Source organism: Melanerpes formicivorus, unplaced genomic scaffold, assembly GCF_026170545.1.
Source record: "Melanerpes formicivorus ecotype bairdi unplaced genomic scaffold, bMelFor1.0.p_v2 SCAF_124, whole genome shotgun sequence".
NCBI lineage: Eukaryota > Metazoa > Chordata > Aves > Piciformes > Picidae > Melanerpes > Melanerpes formicivorus.
This window is the reverse complement of record NW_027142476.1, coordinates 361,530-384,799: the sequence shown is the minus strand read 5'-3', so window position 1 is coordinate 384,799 and position 23,270 is coordinate 361,530. Positions and strand designations below refer to the sequence as shown.

Below are 23,270 nucleotides of genomic sequence, written 5' to 3'. Positions count from 1 at the left end.
GAATGGAATGGAATAGAATAGAATGGAATGGAATGGAATGGAATAGAAAGAATTAGAATAGAATAGAATAGAATAGAATAGAATAGAATAGAATAGAATAGAATAGAATAGAATAGAATAGAATAGAATAGAATAGAATAGAATAGAATAGAATAGAATAGGATGGGATGGGATGGGATGAAGTGGAATGGAATGGAATGGAATAGAATAGAATAGAATAGAATAGAATAGAATAGAATAGAATAGAATAGAATAGAATAGAATAGAATAGAATAGAATAGAATAGAATTAACCAATTTGGAAGAGACCTTTGAGATCATCAAGTCCAACCTATCACCCAGCACCATCTAATCAACTAAACCATGGCACCAAGCTCCCCATCCAGCTTCTTCCTAAACACCTCCAGTGATGGTGACTCCACCACCTCCCTGGGCAGCACATTCTAGTGCCTAACAACTCTCTCTGGGAAGAACTTTCTCCTCACTTCCAACCTAAACCTCCCCTGGCACAGCTTGAGACTGTGTCCTCTTGTTCTGCTGCTGGCTGCCTGGGTGAAGAGACCAACCCCCACCTGGCTACAACCTCCCTTCAGGGAGTTGCAGAGAGCAAGAAGGTCTCCCCTGAGCCTCCTCTTCTGCAGGCTAAGCAAGCCCAGCTCCCTCAGCCTCTCCTCACAGGGCTGTGCTCCAGACCCCTCCCCAGCCTCCTTGCCCTTCTCTGGACACCTTCAACTCCTCAACATCTTTCCCAAACTGAGCATGAAGATGGGCTTTGCAGATGAAATGGTGCAGTTGGATTCCCAAGAAACAAATCCTAACAGAGAAATTTGCACAACTACTCAGAGCCTTGTGAGATAATGTGGTAGGATGATGTAAAGAGAGAACAACATCCTTTGGAGCTGGAGTTTGTCATTGGAGTAGAACTCTAAGAAGAAGTAAGGGGGTTTAATGGTATTTGAGGCCCCATCCCTGGAGGTATTCAGGGTGAGGCTTAACACAGCTCCAGGCAACCTGATGTAGCTGAGCATGTCCCGGCTGACTGCAGAGGGGGTTGGACTGGGTGACCTTTGGAGGTCCCTTCCAACCCAGACCATTCTGTGATTCTAGGATTAATGTAATGCTTCTTTTCTTGCTTTGGACAACAAACTGTTGGGTGTGAGGGATATAAGAAGCATTTTCTCACCAACTGACACCTTTCACTCTGCTGTTCAAGCATGCCTCAAGGCTCAGCATGACTGACATGATGGATACAAAATGGAAACCAGGAGGTTCCACCTCCACATGAGGGGAAAGAATTTTCCTGTGAGGGTGCTGGAGCCCTGGAGCAGGCTGCCCAGAGAGGTTGTGGAGTCTCCTTCTCTGGAGGCTTGCAGGACCCATCAGGATGGGTTACTGTGTGACCTGCCTTTGGTGATCCTGCTTTGGGAGTGGGGGTTAGACTCAGTGATCTCCAGAGTTCCCTTCCATCCCTCACCATTCTGTGACTGTAGGATTTGGTTAACTCCTTTGGAAGTGCATTAGTGTTTCAGTTTTAAGCTGGGGCCCAACTCACTTTGTTTCTCAGCAAGAACTGTGTAGACAAGCTTAAAGAAGCAAGTTCTGAGCTGGGGGAAGGTAGGGTATTTTGCACAGCCAGCTTGGATGTGCTGCTCTGCTGCAGGCTGAGTGTTTGGCATTCACTTTTCAAGCAGTGGACTTAATGAAGGGATTCCTTCATTTGAGGAAACTCTAATATTTGCTTTTCCTCTCCTAGCAGAGCAAGCATGGCTGCATATTATGGGTTTCTTGTCAAGTCTGCTGTCATCTAAGGTTTAAGTAAGAATATGGCTCCTGTTTATTAAATCAGGAAGAAGTTCTTCACTGTGAGGGTGGTGGAGCACTGGAACAGGTTGCCCAGGGAGGTGGTTGAGGCCTCATCCCTGGAGATACTCAGGGTGAGGCTCAACGAGGCTCTGGGCAGCCTGATCTAGTGGAGGATGTTCCTGCTGACTGTGGGAAGGTTGGACTGAAGGACCTTTGGAGGTCCTTTTCATCCTGGACCATTCAATGATTATCTGCTGCTTGGTCCTTTCAACTACTCCATGGCCAGTGCTGGTGGGGGAGCCTGACTGCCCTTTGGCTGTGGGAGGGCAGTGAGAGCAGTCTCTGTGGCAGGGTACAAACCAGCACCAGAGGAAGATAGCAGCAGATCTGTTTATTTTGGCTACTTCACTTGCAGTGAACCATGGGATGGGGACTTGACTGCTGGAAGAATGATGACAGGAACTAAAATCAATCTGTTCAAGTGTATCACTAGTTAAAAATCATAGATTGATAGAATTGTTTCAGTTGGAAAAGAGCTCTAAGATCATTGAGCCCAATCATCACCACCATGGACACTAAACCTTGTCCCAGAGTGCCATGGCCACTGCTTCTTGAACACCTCCAGGGATGGTGACTCCACCACCTGCCTGGGCAGCCTGTGCCAGTGCCTGGGCACTAAATACATACTTGTGCCAGGGAGTTTGAAGCAGTGCTGATCACCTGGCTCATCTACTGCAAAACTCTTTAGGGAGTGTCTGAGCCATGCAAAGATCAGGAAGGGTAGATCTGAAATGAAGTGCTGGAGTGCTGTGAAGTGCTGATGTACACGTGCAGCTTTAACTCAGCTCCTTTTCCTGGTCCTTTGTGCTGTGCCACAGGCTTTCAGGTTATTAACTTCTGTGGCTCAGCAGCAGCACTTCTTGTGGGAGGCAGAGAGCTTGGAGTTTAAGACTTCAGCAAAGGGGTTGATTAGAGCTAAAAATGTCCACAGAGGTCATGTTTTGTTAGGTGTGGAGCAGAGCAGGAGCTGCAGTTAGAAGGCAGTGATGATGTCTTTCTGAAGGGCTGAGCAAACCTGGGTGATCAGAAGCATTATTCTTGATCTGGAAAACACAGGACTCTGGAGGGAGTAAGCAGGGACATCCTTTCTTCTCTTGGTGCTTGCTTCTGGGAGTGTTTCTGATGCCAGCCTGTGGTGGGGGGCCTGGCTTTCAATTAAAATCAACAGTGGGCACTTAATATGAATGGCAATGAGGGAAAACGGTCACAAAAGAGCTCAAGCTGTTCCTACCTGGCTGACCTGTCACCCTCCCCGACAGCTCCAGACAGATTCAATTGTTCACTGATTTGTGGTAGCTGTGATTATGCTTCCCCCCCCCAACTCTTTAAGCTCCTTCTTCTAAATGAGATTATAGGTTAAAGTTATTCCTCTTTTAGCAGCTTCTTTCTTGCTTTCTTCCTTCTAATTTCATTTCAGCTGGGTTTAGGGAGAGAGATGGTGCTTAGTATAACAAAGGTGCAGCTTTAGAAGGCATCGAATTTGGACAGAGTGAAAAGGAGGCATTAGAAAGAAAACATTGGCTGGCTGATGGGGAAAAAAGAGCTGTTGAAAACCTGTGAAATGCCTGCATGCCAGGTTAGCAGGGAAGTCATTGTGCCCCTGCACTCTGCACTGGTTAGGCCACACCTTGAGTCCTGTGTTCAGTTCTGGGCCCCTCAGTTTAAGAAGGACATTGAGAGACTTGAAGGTGTCCAGAGAAGGGCAAGGAGGCTGGGGAGGGGTCTGGAGCACAGCCCTGTGAGGAGAGGCTGAGGGAGCTGGGGTTGCTTAGCCTGGAGAAGAGGAAGCTCAGGGGAGACCTTCTTGCTCTCTCCAACTCCCTGAAGGGAGGTTGTAGCCAGGCAGGGGTTGGTCTCTTCTCCCAGGCACCCAGCGGCAGAACAAGAGGACACAGTCTCCAGCTGTGCCAGGGGAGGTTTAGGCTGGAGGTGAGGAGAAAGTTCTTCTCAGAGAGAGTTGTTAGCCATTGGAATGTGCTGCCCAGGGAGGTGGTGGAGTCCCCATCCCTGGAGGTGTTAAGAGGGGATTGGATGTGGCACTTGGTGCCATGGTTTAGTCATGAGGTCTGTGGTGACAGGTTGGACTCGATGATCTTTGAGATCTCTTCCAGCCTTGGTGATTCTGTGATTCTGTTTGTTTAAATGTTTCCTACAATGCACCCAGTGCCTCCCTTAGAATCCTGGTTAAAATTGATTGATTTCTTCTAGGAGTAGAGCTGCTGCTGCTGGGCTCTCCTAGGATGCTTCCAGCCACGAAGCAGTGCCTGCTGAGTATGCCGTGGGCATGTTTGGTGGCAGTGCCAAAGCCTCATGGTGTTTTTCACCCCTAACCTTGATTCTGAGCTGATTTTGTCTCTTGTGACAGCTCAGCACTAAGCTTTTCTACCATGGGGGTGCAGTGTGGGCTGAATGCGTGTGAGATGCGGGGTTTGTTTTACCTCTCCTTTGTACGATGACCATGAGAAATGTCTTCTGTGTTGTCAGGAGGTAACTCTGCCATGCTTGCTCTTCTTTTCAGAGAAGAAATGGGGAAGATATTCCAGTTGCTCAGACCAAAAATATCAATCACAGAAGATTTGCTGCTACCTTTAAACTGCAAGAAGTGACCAAGACAGACCAGGATTTGTACCGCTGCGTGACGCAGTCAGAGCGAGGCTCCGGAGTCTCCAATTTTGCTCAGCTGATTGTTCGAGGTAAGGGTTTTAGTGCTCTCTGGTTAAATGTTCTTCATAGCACTGCTTTCTGCTTACACCTTTGGTTTAGCTGGCAGGTGTCTTGATCTGAAATGATCATACAAAGCTAGACAGCCCTGTGAAGCTTCTGAAATGGTCCTGAAATGAATCAGCCGGGTTGGAAAAGACCTCAGAGATCATCAAGTCCAATCTGTTACCTAACACCTCCTGACAACTAAACCATGGCTGCAAGTGCCACATCCAGTCCTCTCTTGAACACCTCCATGGGCAGGGACTCCACCACCTCCCTGGGCAGCACATTCCAGTGGCCAATCTCTCTTGCTGGGAAGAACTTTCTCCTCACCTCCAGCCTAAACCTCCCCTGGCACATCTTGAGACTGTGTCCTCTTGTTCTGGTGCTGGGTGCCTGGGAGAAGAGACCAACCCCCACCTGGCTACAACCTCCCTTCAGGGAGTTGGAGAGAGCAAGAAGGTCTCCCCTGAGCCTCCTCTTCTCCAGGCTAAACAATCCCAGCTCCCTCAGCCTCTCCTCACAGGGCTGTGCTCCAGACCCCTCCCCAGCCTCCTTGCCCTTCTCTGGACACCTTCAAGTCTCTCAATGTCCTTCTTGACCTGAGGAGCCCAGAACTGGACACAGGAATCAAGGTGTGGCCTAACCAGTGCTGAGTACAGGGCACAATGACTTCCCTGCTCCTGCTGGCCACACTATTCCTGATGTAGGCCAGGATGCCATTGACCTTCTTGGCCCCCTGGGCACACTGCTGGCTCATGTTCAGCTGCTGTCGATCAGCACCCCCAGGTACCTTTGTGTTTGGCAGCTCTCAGCCCCTCTGTCCCCAGCCTGTAGCTCTGCCTGGGGTTGTTGTGGCCAAAGTGTAGCACCTGGCACTTGGACTTGTTGAATGCCATCCTGTTGGACTCTGCCCATCTGTCCACCCTGGCAAGATCCCTCTGCAGAGCCCTTCAGCCCTCTAACTGACCAACATCTGCTCCCAGCTTGGTGTCATCAGCAAATTTGCCAATGGCTGACTCAACCCCCTCATCCAGATCATCAGTGAAGATATTGAACAGGATGGGGCGCAGCACTGCTCCCTGGGGCACACCACTGGTGCCTGCCTGCCAGCTGGATGTGGCACCATTCACCACCACTCTCTGGGCACAGCCCTCCAGCCAGTTCCTAACCCACTGGGGCTGGGACATCTGGCTGATGAGGAGAGGCTGCCTGGCTGCTCTCCAGCCACTCCAATCCCAGCCTGTAGCGCTGCATAAAGGCTGCTCTGCAAAACTTCTTGCAGCTGCTTTCCCCAGAATGTCTGTGTGACAGTCCTGATCCTGCACCATGTTTAACCTGACTGTCTGCTTTCCTTGTGGGTGCTGTTTGTGGAGCTGAAGGGACTTGACTTTTCCTAACTGCTTTTACAGGCAGGAGAGGCTCCTTTGTGCTTAGTTAACATCCCTTTTAAAACCTGTTACCTTGAGCAGACAGGTAGAACAGCAAACAATACATTGTTCTGTTCCCTAGGAGACAGGTGTACGAAAATAGTTGTAAACTTTCACCTCCTCAAGGACTGAGAGCATTGTGGAGATGTTCTGTGACAATCTCCATCCTCTGAAGTGGTAGGAAGAAAAAGGAGAAGATCTTGCTTTTTTCCACTTGAAATGCATTTTGGTGTTGTCATTCATTCAGCTGCCTGCTGGAGTGCAGCCATAGCTCGAGCCTGGCAGTGCTGGGCTGGGGGTTTGGGTTTGTTTTATTCATGTGTTTTGTGTGGTGGAATCATGGAGTCTTGGCTGGCAAAGGGCATGGCTTTTACAAGGTTTCACATGGACTTTTGACAGGGGCTGCTAGTGACAGGATGAGGGACTATGGCTTTGAGCTGGGAGAGGGGAGAGTGAGACTGGAGATGAGGAAGAAATTCTTTTCAGTGACACTGGATCAGGTTGCCCAGGGAGGCTGTGGATGCCCCCTCTCTGCTGGGAGGTGTTTGACCAGGCATTGATCATAGTAGCATAGAATCAGTCAGGGTTGGAAAGGACCACAAGGATCATCTAGTTCCAACCCCCCTGCCATGGGCAGGGACACCCCACACTAGAGCAGGCTGGCCAGAGCCTCATCCAGCCTGGGCTTAAACTGCAGAAGAGAAGGCTCCCAGGTGACCTAATTGTGGCCTTCCAGTATCTGAAGGGGGCTACAGGAAGGCTGGGGAAGGACTTCTCAGGATCTCAGGTAGTGACAGGACTAGGGGGAATGGAATGCAGCTGGAGGTGGGGAGATTGAGGCTGGATGTGAGGAAGAGGTTCTTCCCCATGAGAGTGGTGAGACCCTGGAATGGGTTGTCCAGGGAGGTGGTCGAGGCCCCGTCCCTGGGGGTATTTAAGAGCAGGCTGGCTGAGGCTCTGGGCAGGCTGATCTAGTGTGGGGTGTCCCTGCCCATGGCAGGGGGGTTGGAACTAGATGATCCTTGTGGTCCCTTCCAACCCTGAATGAAACTATGAAACTGTGAAACCTCCAGGAACAGGGCCCCAATCATCTCCCTGGACAACCCATTCCAGCCTGGTCTGGTTGGAGGTGTTTTTGCCCATGCCATGGGCATTGGAACTAGATGATCTAGAAGGTCCCAAAGCATTCTGTGATTGCAGTGCTCAAGGTAGGAGGTGAGGTTTCTCTTCCAAAAGTCACTTGCTGTTGGACTTGTTGGTCCAGCAACGGCTTACTCGGTCAGCTGGCAGCTGGGAGTCAGCTCCACTGTGTCTGAAGCTGGTACATGGAGATCAAGTTCATCCTCAGCTTGTGAAAATAGAAAGTGCTCTGAGATTCCCTGGAGGTGTTCAAGAGGGGATTGGACGTGGCTCTGGAGTCACCATCACTGGAGGTGTTCAGGAGGAGACTTGATGGGGTGCTTGGTGCCATGGGTTAGTTGTTTAGGTGGTGTTGGATTGGTTGATAGGTTGGACACGATGATCTTAAGGTCTCTTCCAACCTGGTCTATTCTATTCCATTCCATTCCATTCCATTCTATTCCATTCCATTCCATTCCATTCCATTCCATTCCATTCCATTCCATTCCATTCCATTCCATTCCATTCCATTCCATTCCTCTACTCTACTCTACTCTACTCTACTCTACTCTACTCTACTCTACTCTACTCTACTCTACTCTACTCTACTCTATTCTATTCGGTGCCATGGTTTAGTCATCAGGTCTGTGGTGACAGGTTGGACTTGATGCTCTTTGAGGTCTCTTCCAAGCTTGGTGATTCTGTGATTGTGTGTGAGATATTTGGTATCTGGCATTTGCTGGCAGAGGTCTTCTCCCTGGGAGACCAATCAACTGAGGTCAACTGGGTTTTTATGCCTTCTCTATAACATCAACAGAAATGAGCTTGCTGACCATATGAGGATTTAGACAACATATTAACAGCTTCATTTTCTTCTGTTAGATTACTTTTTGTCTAGCACGGTGCTAGCTGGGCCTTCATCCTAATAAAATGAAATTAGTCCTCTTACAGCATGAGAACAGACTTCTTGTTTTGGTGCTAGCAAAGCAGGGCAAATTGATGGATTCTTCCAATAAATGAAGCTTGCCTATTTTTTCCTCTAGGATAATAGAGCAATAAAATGGTCTTTAAACCACTATTTATCTCCAAAAAAAAGGAGGTGACAATATCAAACTTCATTGGAGTCTCCTTGTTTTGGTTGGTTGTTCTTGGAAGGCAGCATATTGTCCTGCTGCGAGGCTGAGGTCATTGAGCAGAGAACAACATCTTTATGGCTTTAAACATAAAACTTGATGCCTAAGCTATGGATAGAAATGCTAGGCAGGTTTGGTATTTTAAGGTTAATTTTGCTTTCTGGCTGCTTACTGAATTGGAAGCCCAAGAGTTTTAACTCTTTAAGTATATGTAGAGAGAGTGAGATAGAGATGGAGAGAGAGAGATACAGAGAAAGAGGGAGAGTGAGGGAGAGAGTGACATAGAGGTGGAGAGAGAGAGACATAGAGATACAGAGATACAGAGAGAGATAGGGAGGGAGAGTGAGGGAGAGAGTGAGATAGAGGTGGAGAGAGAGATAGAGATACAGAGATACAGAGAGAGATGGGGAGGGAGAGTGAGGGCGAGAGTGAGATAGAGGTGGAGAGAGAGAGAGGGAAAGTGAGGGAGAGAGTGAGATGGAGGTGGAGAGAGAGAGAGAGAGGGAGAGTGAGGGAGAGATTGAGATAGAGGTGGAAAGAGAGAGATAGAGATACAGGGAAAGAGGGAGGGAGAGAGTGACATAGAGGTGGAGAGAGAGATAGAGAGGGAGAGAGTGAGATAGAGGTGAAGAAAGAGATAGAGATACAGAGATAGGGAGGGAGAGTGAGGGAGAGTGACATAGAGGTGGAGAGAGAGAGAGAAGGAGAGTGAGGGAGAGAGTGAGAGAGTGAGATAGAGGTGGAGAGAGATACAGAGATACAGAGATAGGGAGGGAGAGTGAGGGAGAGAGTGACATAGAGGTGGAGAGAGAGAGAGAAGGAGAGTGAGGGAGAGAGTGAGATGGAGGTGGAAAGAGAGAGAGGGAAAGTGAGGGAGAGAGTGAGATAGAGGTGGAGAGAGAGAGAGGGAAAGTGAGGGAGAGAGTGAGATGGACGTGGAGAGAGAGAGAGGGAGAGTGAGGGAGAGATTGAGATAGAGGTGGAAAGAGAGAGATAGAGATACAGGGAAAGAGGGAGGGAGAGAGTGACATAGAGGTGGAGAGAGAGAGAGAGAGGGAGAGAGTGAGATAGAGGTGAAGAAAGAGAGATACAGAGAGACATATGGGGAGGGAGAGGGAGGGAGAGAGGGAGAGAGTGAGATTGAGATGGAGAGAGAGGGAGAGTGAGAGAGAGAGTGAGACAGAGGTGAGAGAGATAAAGGTACAGAGACAAAGAGATAGAGATAGGAAGGGAGTGTGAGGGAGAGAGTGAGATAGAGGTGGGGAGAGAGAGATACAGAGATACAAAGAGAGATAGGGAGGGAGTGTGAGGGCGAGAGTGAGATAGAGGTGGAGAGAGAGATAGAGATGATATAGATACATGTGTGTGTATAATTTATATATATATATATATATATAGTGCATCCAGCTCTGGAGCCTTCAGTACAGGAAGAAAACATGAACCTGATAAAAGTGGGTCCAGAGGAGGGCCATGAAGATAATCAAAGGACTAGAGCATGTCTCCTAAGAGGACAGGCTGAGGGAGCTGGGATTGTTCATCCTGGAGAAGAGAAGGCTCCAGGGAGACCTAATAGCAGCCTTCTAGTACCTGAAGGAGGCTACAAGAAAGCTGCAGAGGGACTGTTTATAACGGTCTGCAGTGATAGGGCAAGGGATAATGGTTTGAAAGTAAAGAAGAGGAGATCCAGATTGGCTGTTAGCAACAAGTTCTTCCCCATGAGGGTGGTGCAACACTGGAACAGGTTGCCCAGGGAGGTAGTTGAGGCTTTGTTCAAGGAGATATTCAAGGTGAGGGATGGAGATATTCAAGGTGAGGGTCAGTAAGGCTCTGAGCAACCTGATCTAGTGGAGGATGTCCTTGCTGACTGCAGAGGGGTTGGAGTAGATGAGCTTTGGACATTCCTTCCAACCCAACCCATTTGGTGATTCTATTCTATATATGTATACATATCTATATATCTGTATCTGTATCTATCACAGTATCACAGTATATATATATCTGTAAATCATAGTATCAGTCAGGGTTGGAAGGGACTACAAGCATCATCTAGTTCCAACCCCCCTGCCATGGGCAGGGACACCCCACACTAGATCAGCCTGCCCAGAGCCTCATCCAGCCTGGGCTTAAACACCTCCAGGGACAGGGCCTCAACCACCTCCCTGGACAACCCATTCCAGGGCTTCACCACTCTCATGGGGAAGAACTTCCTCCTCCCCTCCAGCCTGAATCTCCCCACCTCCAGAGCACCTCAGCAAGTGCTCTGAGATTCCCTGGAGGTGTTCAAGAGGGGATTGGACGTGACACTTGGTGCCATGGTTTAGTCATGAGGTCAGTGGCGACAGGTTGGACTCGATGATCCTCGAGATCTCTTCCAACCTTGGTGATTCTGTGATACTGTGACACTGTGGCCTCCAGGGATGGGGCCTCAACCATTTCCCTGGACAATCCATTCCAGGGCTTCACCACTCTCATGGTGAAGAACGTGTTCCTCATGCCCAGCCTGAATCTCCCCAATAGAGATAGAGATGGAGATGGAGATAGAGAGATGGAGATGGAGATGGAGAGATGGAGATAGTGATGGAGATGGAGATGGAGATTTAGATGGAGATGGAGATAGAGATGGAGATGGAGAGAGAGAGAGAGAGAGATGGAGATGGAGATGGAGAAGGAGATGGAGATGGAGATAGAGATAGAGATGATAGAGATGGAGATGATCGAGATAGAGATAGAGATAGAGATGGTAGAGAGAGATGATAGAGATGGAGATGGAGATAGAGGTAGAGATAGAGATAGACATAGACGTAGAGATGGAGATGGAGATGGAGATGGAGATAGAGATGGAGAGGGAGAGATGGAGATGGAGATGGAGAGAGAGAGGGAGAGATGGAGATGGAGATGGAGATTTAGATGGAGATGGAGATAGAGATGGAGAGGGAGAGATGGAGATGGAGATGGAGATGGAGAGAGAGAGGGAGAGATGGAGAAGGAGATGGAGATGGAGATAGAGATAGATATGGAGATAGATATAGATCTAGATATAGATCTAGAGATAGATAAAGATATAGATAGATAGATATAGATAGATAGAGATAGATAGATATATACAGAGAAAGAGAGAGAGAGAGAGAGAGAGAGATAATTAAAGAAACAAAGGGAAAAGAAAAAGATTAATCTCCTAAAAACCATTTTCATCTATTTGACATCATGGTAGAAACCAAAGATTTATGCTTCAGAGCAGGATTTATTGCTGGCTGTTCTGTTTGAGAAGCAATCTACTGTAATACATTTCCTTGTTTGTCTGGGTAACCACTAAATAAATCTTGTTAGCCAAAAAAGCATCCCCTTCGGGATCAGCTGGCCTGGTGTTAAAACTGGACTGAAAATTAACCATAATGACAGGTCCTATATCTCAGTGGCACTTTAAAGCTGACATCCTGCTGCATGGCTACAAAAGATGATAATTTTAAAGGAAATTTTTGGGCCACTGATACGAATTGCCTTTAATAAGAGCTGGCATAGTATTGCCCGTTGTCAAAGATGACCCAGGGGGAAGAGTTTATTAGTGCGTTTCCTCCTAAACTGGAAGTGACAGGGCAATGCTTGGGGCCCTTTTGTTGCTGTTTGTAGCAAATGAAAATTGCACTGCAGAATTCTCATGCTGAAGAGTATTGATCTGTGTGTTTTCACAGCCAGAGGAAGTGTGGGGGGGAGAGGGGTTAGGGAGGAGGGAAGCCCTCCGTGAAACACAGTTTGCTCGCCCGTGGCTTCAGTATTGCTTCCAGATCGGGTTGGGGAATGCTAAGGGCTTTGGTTTGTAGAGGCCAAACTTTATTGGCAGCACTAGTTGGTAGAGAGTGAGGGGTGAGGAGCACAAGCTGGCACCCAGTAGCTCAACAGACAGTCACAGAACCACAGAGTTGGAAGGGACCTCTGGAGATCAGTCTCAAGCTGCACCAGGGGAGGTTTAGGCTGGATGTTAGGAAGAAATTCTTCCCAGAAAGAGAGATTGGCCCTTGGCATGTGCTGCCCAGGGAATGTGGTGGAGTCACCATCACTGGAGGTGTTTAGGAAGAGACTGGATGGGGCACTTAGTGCCATGGTTTAGTTGATTAGGTGGTGTTGGGTGATAGGTTGGACTTGATGATATCAAAGGTCTTTTCCAACCTGGTTAATTTCTCCTCTCCCTCTCCCTCTCCCTCTCCCCCTCCCTCTCCCCCCTCCCTCTCCCTCTCCCTCTCCCTCTCCCTCTCCCTCTCCCTCTCCCTCTCCCTCTCCCTCTCCCTCTCCCTCTCCCTCTCCCTCTCCCTCTCCCTCTCCCTCTCCCTCTCCCTCTCCCTCTCCCTCTCCCTCTCCCTCTCCCTCTCCTCTCCCATCCCATCAAGTCCACCCCCTTGATAGAGCAGGTTCATTTAGATCAGCTTGCACAGGATCACATCCAGGTGGGTCCTGCAAACCCCCAGAGAAGGAGACTCCACAACCTTTCTGGGCAGCCTGCTCCAGAATCCTCAAAGTGCAGCTTTTCCTTATGTTTCAGGGAAGACTGGAAGCTTAGCTACGTGACCAAGATCCTTACATGCTCCACATCCATCCAGGTGGTGGTTCCATAATATAAATGTAGAAGCCTTTGATACTTTTCCTGACTGGCAGTCCATAAGCTTGTCTTGGCAATGGACATTTCCTGTTGTATACCTTACATGACATTGAAGCATTTAGACTGGAGATTAGGAAGGAATTCTTTCCAATGAGGGTGGGGAGACACTGGAACAGGTTGCCCAGGGAGGTTGTGGCTGCCCTGTCCCTGGAGGTGTTCAAGGCCTGGATGAGGCCTTGAGCAACCTGGGCTGGTGGGAGGTTTCCCTGCCCATGGAAATTGGATTGATTTGAACTAGATGATCTTCAAGGTTCCTTCCAACCCAAACCATTCTATGGCTCTGTCATTCTTCTTTGACAGAAGAATATCATTCAGTGGGGTTTTAAGCTTTCCATAGCTGTAGTTACCTGGGAGGGCTGCTCCACATGTAGGGACCCTGGAAGGGATAACTCAGTTACTCTGATTAATTTTTGGAAGAAAACCCCCTGACTATTACAGGATTGATGACTCAGTTATGCCATTTTACCCAAAGCAGCTCCAGTCAATGGTGTAGTGCCCTCCCCTTTGCTTAGAGCTGATCTTCAGCTCCCAGCTCACTGCCTGCCCTGTATTGATGTTTTCACAGGGGTTATGGCATTGCTGACATTCTTGGGTGTGTGTCAAAGGAGGTCTCCCTTTCCTCTTCCTTTTACAGGAATCTTGGTGCTGTCCTTACTGTTGGTTGACTTTTTCTCTCTCAGTAGGTTCATATGATTAACTCTCTGTTGATGTTTTCCCTTGATGGCCCCTAAATTGGCAGTGTCTGGGAAGGTAATTTCATGGAGTCTCCAGGGTTGTCTGCACTGGGACTTGAGGGAGAGGCTGGGAGAAACAGTAGCTGTGATATGTAAAGTCAGAGTGAACAAGAATCACAGAATGGTAAGGTTTGGAAGGGACCTCTGGAGATCTCTGAGTCCAACCCCCCTGCTAGAGCAGCACCTCCCAGGGCAGGTCACACAGGAATGCATCCAGACAGGTCTTGAATGTTTCCAGAGCAGGAGACTCCACAACCTCTCTGGGTAGCCTGTTCCAGGGCTCCAGCACCCTCACAGTAAGGAAACCTCTTCTCACATTGAGGTGAAACTTCCTGTGTTCCAGTTTGTGTCCATTGCCCCTTGTTCTATCCCGGGACACCACTGCAAAGAGCCTGGTCCCCTTCTTTTGGATACCCAAGCCCAGATATTTGTAACTATGGATCAGATCCCCTCTCAGCCTTCTCTTCTCCAGGCTGAACAGCCCCAGGACTCTCAGGCTGTCCTTACAAGGCAGTGCTCCAGTCCCTCTCTCGCCCTGCTAGCCACACTCCTCTTGATGCAGCCCAGGATCAATGTAGGTTAGTGTTAAAGGCAAAAGAAAAACAATGGGAAAGGCCCTCAGGATGTCTGAACCAGTTGATGTGTGTGTGCTAATAATCTGGGCCCAGCTCTGCCCTGTGTTTGGATCTACTGATGTTGTAAGTTGTATTTGAGTCATAAATGGGAACAAATTCCGATGGTTGTACTAGGTGAATGTGACTTTTGTCATCTCTTCATCCAAACCAAACAGCTTTCCTCTGCTGGGGCCAAAGCAAGGGACCTTGCTGCTTCTTGATTCATACTTCCAGTAGGGAATTTTCTTCATGTCCCTGGCAAATCCAGGGGAGACCTTGTCACTCTCTACATCTGCCTGAAAGGAAGCTGTAGCATGCCTGGAGTTGGTCTCTTCTTCCTAGTAACAAGTGACAGGATGAGAGCAAATGGCCTCCAGTTGCACCAGGGGAGGTTTAAGTCAGACATTAGTAGAAAGATCTTGACTGAAAGGTCAAAGCCTGGCACAGGCTGTCCAGGGAGGTGTTTGAATCCCCATCCCTGAAGGTGTTTCAAAGAGGCAGAGATATGGAGCTGAGGGACATGGCTTAGCACCAGCCTTGGCAGAGCTAGAGAATGGTTGGACTCAATGATCCTGAAGGTCTTTACCAACCAAAAAGATTCTGTGATGCTATGATCTATCCCAGCCCCTGAGCAGTTTCATTTCTTCGAGTGACAGTTCCACAGCAGGTACCACCTAGTGGCTGAACCCCCACAAACACAGCTCTGTGACATAAGATGCCAGGTAACACTTTACAACCAAGAGAGAAAACCCAACTCAGCATGCAACCTGAATTCCTGCTGAATGAAACTTCCCTAAGCTCAACTGAATTAGCTTCCCTTCAAAGAGGCAATGTTGTGGTGCTGAGGGACATGGCTTAGCACCAGCCTTGGTAGAGTTAAAGAATGGTTGGACTCAAAGACCTTAAAGGTCTTCTCCAACCCAAATGATTGTATGATTCTTCAGTTGTTATTAGGTAAGTGCAGGGGAGAATCCAAAAGGCAAATAAAGCAGTTGTGAATTACTCTGAAGCTACTCACTTTGAGTAGTGAGAGTGCTGTGTACCTCTAGAGCTGATGGGAGTCAGTGCAAAGGGAAGAAAGAGGCAAAGAGGAAGCTCTTGGCAGGTGACAGGAAGGGAGGAAGGGAAGGAGGGAAGAAGGAAGGGAGGAAGGGAAGGAGAGAAGAAGGAAGGGAGGAAGGGAAGGAGGGAAGAAGGAAGGGAGGAAGGGAAGGAGGGAAGAAGGAAGGGAGGGAGGGAAGGAGGGAAGAAGGAAGGGAGGGAAGGAGGGAAGAAGGAAGGGAGGGAGGGAAGGAGGGAAGAAAGGAGGGAAGAAGGAAGGGAAGGAGGGAAGAAGGAAGGGAGGGAGAGAGGGAGGGAAGAAGGAAGGAAGAAAGAAAGGAAGGGAGGGAGGAAGGGAGGGAAGAAAGAAAGGAAGGGAGGGAAGGAAGGATGGGAGGGAGGAAGGGAAGGAGAGAGGGAGGGAGGAAAGGAAGGAAGGGAGGAAGGAGGGAAGGAGGGAAGAAGGAAGGGAAGGAGGGAAGAAGGAAAAAAGAAAGGGAGGAAGGGAGGGAAGGAAAGAGGGGAGGGAGGTAGGAAGGGAAGGAGAGAGGGAGGAAGGGAAGGAGGGAAGAAGGAAGGAAGAAAGGGAGGGAAGAAGGAAGGAAGAAAGAAAAGGAGGGAGGAAGGGAGGGAAGGAAGGAGGGGAGGGAGGGAGGAAGGGAAGGAGAGAGGGAGGAAGGGAAGGAAGGAAACAGGAAGGAAGGAGGGAAGGAAGGGAGTGAGGAAGGAAGGAGCTTTCTTTCTTATATCTGTGTTTTATCCAAGGGTGAAAGACATGAAGCTCATTGGCAGTAATGTGATTTTTCTCATCTAAATTAGAGATGTCTCCAGCCTGCCCCACCACGTCAGTGCTGCCTTTCACTTGGATGATTTCCTTTCCAGCCTCTGGTCCGCCTCGCCGTTTGTTTCAATCCAGGTTTCAGGCGAGCGGTGCAGCTCAGGAGGGGCTGCCTCAGCCCAAACGCAGGTTAAGGCAATATTTACTCCAGGGTAGGCAAAGTTGCCTTCCCTGCCATCCCTCCCCAAGCCTGGGGGAGGGGAGAGAGCCCTGTGGGCTTGACATCTCCGCGCATTGTGGAGGGCTGTTAAAAAGCCTGCTGACGAGCGGGTGCGTGGCAGTGATGAAACTGAGAGCATTTGGAATTCAGCGGAGACGGGGGAAAATGCAGGGTGTCAGAGCAGCCATATATTAAAGGGAATTTGAATTGGAAACTGAATCCCAGCCTGCCACTGGGGGCATTTTGATCATTTTGATTTATTAAACTTTTATAACGGCATTCAGATGAGGCTGAATTAAAACTGCTTCGTCTTGGGGGGTTTCTGGTACGCAGGCCCTGCCGGGGCACCGCAGCCCAATCGATGCGCAGTCCAGCTGCCTGGGCTGCCCTTTGGTGAATGCAGCTGCACCTCTCTGTGTGTCTGTGTGACTGTGTGCTTTAGGAGGTGTGTAAAAACCTGACAGTGTTTTAAGATTGAAGCACTTAGCAAAAAACCGAAGTGAAGCCCCCCCTGACATTCATTTCCAGCTGCATTGGAGTGAGTCTTAGAATATAGAATTGTTGGGGTTGGAAGGGCTCAGCCAGTTCCAACCTCCCTGCCATGGGCAGGGACACCTCACACTGCAGCAGGTTGCAGCCAGTCCCAACCCCCCTGCCATGGGCAGGGACACCTCACACTACAGCAGGTTGCTCACAGCCACAGCCAGCCTGGCTGCAAACACCTCCAAGCAGGAGGCTTCCACCACCTCCCTGGGCAACCTGTGCCAGGCTCTCACCACCCTCATGGGGAAGAACTTCTTCCTAACATCCAGTCTGAAACCATTTCTAGGCTTTTTTCCATTCCTTCCCTGTCCTCCCTGTCACTCCCTGACACCCTAAAAAGTCCTTCCCCAGCTTTCTTATAGGCCCCTCTAAGATACTACTATGAGAAGGCTCAGGGGAGACCTTACTGCTCTCTACAACTACCCTGAAGGGAGGTTGTAGCCAGGTGGAGGTTGGTCTCTTCTCCCAGACAACTGGCACCAGAACAAGAGGACACAGTCTCAAGCTGTGCCAGGGGAAGTTTAGCCTTGAGGTGAGGAGAAAGCTCTTCCCAGAAAGAGTAATTGGCCACTGGAATGTGCTGCCCAGGGAGGTGGTGGAGTCACCATCCCTGGAGGTGTTCAGAAAAGGCTTTGATTTGTCACTTGGAGCCATGGTTTAGTTGTCAGGAGGTGTTAGGTATTAGGTACTAGGTTGGACTTGATAATCTCTGAGATCTTTTCCAGCCTGGTTGATTCTATGATCCTCTGAAATTGGAGATGAAGTGCAGGAGCAGAAGCTGCAGAGATCTATTCCTGTGCTGGCTTTTGTATGCTGATAAATATACATGCCTTATAAAGCAGCCAGCTTTGGGAATCCAGCAATATTTCCTTGGAAATGGGGCCTGTTGCTAAAGGCAGGAGACAGTGGAGCTGTAGTACTGCCCTGACCACCTCCTGGCTCCAGCCTTCCTGTCTGCACTAGAAAGAAATCAATTACTCTGCGAGTGGCAGCGCAGGTTAGAGGCAGTCCAGGTTCACTCGCAGCTTTGCAGCAGGGAGATGATACTTAGCTGCAGATGGGGAACGACGCAAAAGATGGATGAGACAGAGTTCAAGGAGCAGTGATGTGAGGGTCCAGCGCTATCATTCCAAGCTGTCTTGGGGACATGATGGATGGTTCCCTGGCAAGGAGTGAGAACGCCAGCTGAGGAGAGATCCGTCTCCCGATCTGGAGCCCGCCGCGTGCCGCCCGCCTGCTGACGTTCCGCTGGCGTGACGACGGCGGACGCGCTCCCAAGAGCTGAGTGACTGTACTCCAGCGACTAAACTGGGGGGGTGGATTTCAGCAACCCAGATTTGGGGTTTTTTTTGGCAGCTGCTGGAAAAAAAGCAAGGAGCATATCGAATGCTGCTGCACATTGTAAATTTAATTACCTCCTATTTATGCCTAGCACTTGTTGACAGGATCTTGTAAAGCTATGCTAATCTGGGAGGTAATTTGTTACCCCCAGAAATGGCTCTCCGTGTGCCTTCTGATCATTATCATGAAACATGATAAATGATCTCGCCCATGAGGTGTAAATGAAAATGAAATGGATAATTGGATTCTATGTCTAAATTGTGGCTGGAATAGTTGTTGCAATTATAATGGAATTTATCTCATTAAAATGTGCTTTGCCATGTGCCAGTGACCTTTAATCATCCTGGCTGGGGAGAGATCTGGGGATAATTTTAAAGAGATTACTAAAAGTTTGCTTGGAAGAGTTGGGAGAGAAGTTTTGGGGTTTTTTTTTTTGTGGTGGTGGTGTTTTTGCTTCTTTCTTTTTTTTTGCTGTCCTAAAGAGTGTTAAATATTTGCCTGTTCAATAATTTACAGTGCAGCATTATCCTGCAGTGTTAACTGCTGGAAAGGAGTGTGCCTGCAGAATTTGATAGGGAAGGCTGAGAGACCTAGCTGCCTCTCCTGAAGAATGGAATGGAATGGAATGGAATGGAATGGAATGGAATGGAATGGAATGGAATGGAATGGAATGGAATGGAATGGAATGGAATGGAATGGAATGGAATGGAATGGAATGGAATGGAATAGAAAGAATGGAATAGAATAGAAAGAATGGAACAGAATGGAATAGTGTAGAATAGAGTAGAATAGAATAGAATGATATAGAATGATATAGAATAGACTAGACTAGACTAGACTAGACTAGACTAGACTAGACTAGACTAGAATAGAATAGAATAGAATAGACCAGGTTGGAAGAGACCTTCGAGATCATCAAGTCCAACCTATCACCCAACACCACCTAATCAACTAACCCATGGCACCAAGCACCCCATCAAGTCTCCTCCTAAACACCTCCAGTGATGGTGACTCCACCACCTCCCTGGGCAGCACATTCCAATGGGCAATCACTCTCTCTGTGTAGAATTTCTTCCTAACCTCTAGTCTAAACCTCCCCTGGCACAGCTTGGGATTGTGTCCTCTTGTTCTGGTGCTGCTTGCCTGGGAGAAGAGACCAACCCCCATCTGGCTACGACCTCCCTTCAGGTAGTTGGAGAGAGCAAGAAGGTCACCCCTGAGTCTCCTCCTCTCCAGGCTAAGTGACCCCAGCTCCCTCAGCCTCTCCTCACAGGGCTGGTCAGTCTCCAACTCTGTCAGTCTCTCCTCACATGGAAGATGTTCCACTCCTTTAGTCATCTTTGTGGCTCTGTGCTGGACTCTCTCAAGCAGTTCCCTGAGGTCCTTCTTGACCTGAGGGGCCCAGAACTGGAAACAATATTCCAGATGTGACCTCAGCAGGGCAGAGCAGAGGGGGAGGAGAACCTCTCTCGACCTATTAACCACAGCCCTTCTAATCCACCCCAGGATGCCCTTGGCCTGCTTGGCCACCAGAGCACATTGCTGGCCCATAGTTGACCTTCCATGTCAGTTAAACTTCAGAAATCTCCAGTTCAGCTCATAAATTCTTCTAAGTGACCTTCCTCCTGCATTTTTCATTCAATGTGGCTGCCTAGAGAAGTTTCTCCTGGGATTTATTTTTCCTGGGAACACCTCCAATACCTGACCTCTAAACCTGTGGACTTTGCAACAGTGAGAATCGTGCCCCAGTGACTCTTCCCTCCAGATTACCCCTGTTTTCAGTCATGTTTTCACAATTAGAAACCAAGTGATGCTCATGGTTTACTTCCAGTTGTTCCAGGAGCAGCTTTAGCCTGTTGTTGGAATAATAGGAAAGGTTAAATAAGTGATGGAGGGAGCTTTTTGTTCAGGCCAAGACAAGGTAGCCAAGAAGGCCAGCACCATCTTGGCCTAAATCAGCAATAGTGAGATCAGCAGGAGCAGGGAGTGATTGTCCTCCCATAATCATCAGTGATGAGGCCACACCTCAAATACTAGGTTCAGTTTTGGGCCCCTCACTACAGGAAGGACATTGAGGTGCTGGAGTGGGTCCAGAGAAGGGCAACAAAGCTGAGGAAGGGTCTGGAAAACACTTGAGGGAACTGGGGTTGGTTAGTCTAAAGAAGAGGAGGCTGAGGGGAGACCTCATTGCTCTCTACAACTACCTGAAAGATGGTTGTAGCCAGGAAGGGGTTGGTCTCTTCTCCCAGGCAATCAGCACCAGAACAAGAGGACACAGTCTCAAGCTGTGCCAGGGCAAGTTTAGGCTCGAAGTAAGGAGAAAGTTCTTCACTGAGTGAGTCATTCATCATTGGAATGTGCTGCCCAGGGAGGTGGTGGAGTCACCATCCCTGGAGGTGTTCAAGAGGGGATTGGATGTGGCACTTGGTGCCATGGTTTAGTCATGAGGTCTGTGGTGACAGGTTGGACTTCATGATCTTTGAGGTCTCTTCCAACCTTAGTGATACTGTGATACAGCTCCCTGAAAGGAGGCTGCAGTGAAGCGGGGATTGGTCTACACAGAAGGAGAGGAAATGGCCTGAAATTGTGCCAGGGGAGGGTTAAGTTAGAGATTAGGAGCAAAATTCTCTTCCAGTAGAGGTCACCAGGGAGGTGGTGGAGTCCCCATCCCTGGAGGTGTTCAAGAAACCTGTGGCCATGGCACGCTGGGACATGGTGTAATGCCATGGTGGTGTTGAGCTGAAGGTTGGACTCTCTGATCCTAGAGGCCTTTTCCAAGCAAAGCAATTCTGTGATTCTGCAAGTGGCTGTTTCCAGAAGTTGCCCAAGCAGCTTTCTGGAGTTGCAGACAGATCAGACTGGTCTCATACCTCTTTTGTTTTACCCAAATTTTCTTGCCCTTTCTGGGAAACCAAAACAAACCCCAGAGCAGGAATTCAGTGGCAGGTCAGTGCTGCCAGGCTGGACCAAAGAATGTCTTAAAAATGTGTCCTGGAAGGAGGAAAATGTTCTTGCTTTGAAGCTGAACATTTTGTACAGCTGCTACTGCTTACATCAGAAAAGGAAGAGGGGGAGAGGCCTTTGCCAAGCAGTACATGGCACATGCAAACTGTCCTCTTATTAAGGAGACTGTCCCTGAAGACATTTGCACCATTAGGACTTCTGATAATGAAGATGAACTCCACTGCAGCAAGAAAACAGCCTGCTGGCCAACTGGCTGAGCAGATGCCTAGAGGAAGCAAAGTTGGGCTCTCAGGCAATTAACAGAAATTAATGGAGCAGGTACCTGCAGTCTGTTTCTGGTGGGTGTCAGCTCTCTGTCCTTGTGCTTCCTGCACTTCCAGCCCTGCTGACTTCCAGGGCTCTGGCACCTGAGGTTTCCTTACTGACATTTGCTGGCATTAGTGACCTTCTTAGCAGAGCTGAAAGGGTTCCTGGAGGAGCGTGGGTTAAACATTTCACGGGATTCTGGATTCTGTAGCTGTTGTGAGGGAATCATAGAATCGTAGAATCAGTCAGGGTTGGAAGGGACCACAAGGATCATCCAGTTCCAACCCCCCTGCCATGGGCAGGGACACCCCACACTAGATCAGCCTGGCCAGAGCCTCATCCAGCCTGGGTTTAAACACCTCCAGGGACAGGGCCCCAACCACCTCCCTGCACAACCCATTCCAGGGCTTCACCACTCTCATGGGGAAGAACTTCCTCCTCCCCTCCAGCCTGAATCTCCCCACCTCCAGCTTCATTCCATTCCCCCTAGTCCTATCACTGCCTGAGATCCTGAGCAGTCCCTCCCCAGCCTTCCTGGAGCCCCCTTCAGATCCTGGAAGGCCACAATGAGGTCACCTCAGAGCCTTCTCTTCTCCAGACTGAACAGCCCCAACTCCTTCAGTCTGTCCTCACAGCAGAGCAGCTCCAGCCCTCTGCTCGTCCTCCTGGCCCTGCTCTGGACACCTTCCAGCACCTCCACATCCCTCTTGCAATAGGGGCTCCAGAACTGGAGGCAGTACTCCAGGTGGGGTCTCCCCAGAGCTGAGCAGAGGGGGAGAATCACCTCCCTTGCCCTGCTGGCCACACTTCTCCTGCTGCAGCCCAGGATCTGGTTGGCTTTCTGGGCTGCAAGTGCACACTGAGAGCTCCTGGTGAGCTTCTCCTCCACCAGCATCCACTGAAGCAGTCCTGTGGTGGCAAGAATCCTGGTTCCACTCACAGCACTGGGGTACAGAGGACACCTCCCAGAGGGACTTGCCCTCAGTGAGGAGGTGAAGCCTATCAGTCACCTTTTGGTCTGGTTCCAGCTTGAGTTCTGAAAGATGCCTCTCCATGCTGCCAGAATTAACCAAGCTTCCTAAACCAGGAAGAGGTTTTCTGCATGCTCTGATTTGGTTTGATTCTGTGCCTCATGAGCAGGTTCACACCTCCATTATTTATTTGGGTATTTATTAGTTGGACCTGTCCTGACCTGTATGTGTAGGCAGAGGTCAAGGATGAGGTGTTCAAGAAAGGTGTGGCTGTGGCACTCTGGGACATGGTTTAATGGCTATGGTGGTGTTAGGTGGATGGCTGGACTGGATGGTCTTAGAGGGCTTTTTCAGCCCAAAGAATTGTGTGATTGTATGGAGAAGGGCTGTGTCTATGTGTTGGTATCTGGTGTTACAGCAGTTGTAAAAGGAATGGTGCAATACCTGAAGGGATCCTACAGGAGGGCTGGAGAAGGACTTTTCATAGGGGAGTCTAGAGACACGACAAGGGGAAATGGGTTTAAGCTGAGGGAGAGTAGGGTTAGATTGAATCTTAGGAAACTCTCCAGTGTGAGGGTGGTGAGACTCTGGAATCAGTTTCTCAGAGAGGTTGTGGATGCTCCCTTCCTGGAGGTGTTCGAGGCCAGGCTGGATGAGGCCTTGGGCAACCAATTCTGGTTGAAAGGTGTCCCTGCCTGTGGCAGTGGGGTTGGAGTAGATGATCTCTGAGGTCTCTTCTAACCTGAGCCATTCTGTGATTCCACTTTTCTTTCTGCCACTCCACTTTCTGTCCCTGCCTGTGGCAGTGGGGTTGGAGTAGATGATCTCTGAGGTCTCTTCTAACCTGAGCCATTCTATGA

At 49.1% G+C, this 23,270-nt stretch overlaps 1 protein-coding gene across 9 annotated transcripts in view; it reads left to right on the top strand.

Moving 5' to 3' along the window:
• PTPRK (protein tyrosine phosphatase receptor type K) overlaps positions 1 to 23,270 on the top strand; it is a 595,004-nt gene that overhangs the window by 263,552 nt on the left and 308,182 nt on the right. For all 9 annotated transcript variants that reach the window (XM_068167885.1, XM_068167878.1, XM_068167884.1 and 6 more), the window contains exon 6: positions 4,381 to 4,555. In XM_068167885.1, coding sequence (XP_068023986.1) covers positions 4,381 to 4,555 — 175 coding nt within the window. The remainder of the gene's footprint in view (positions 1 to 4,380; positions 4,556 to 23,270) is intronic.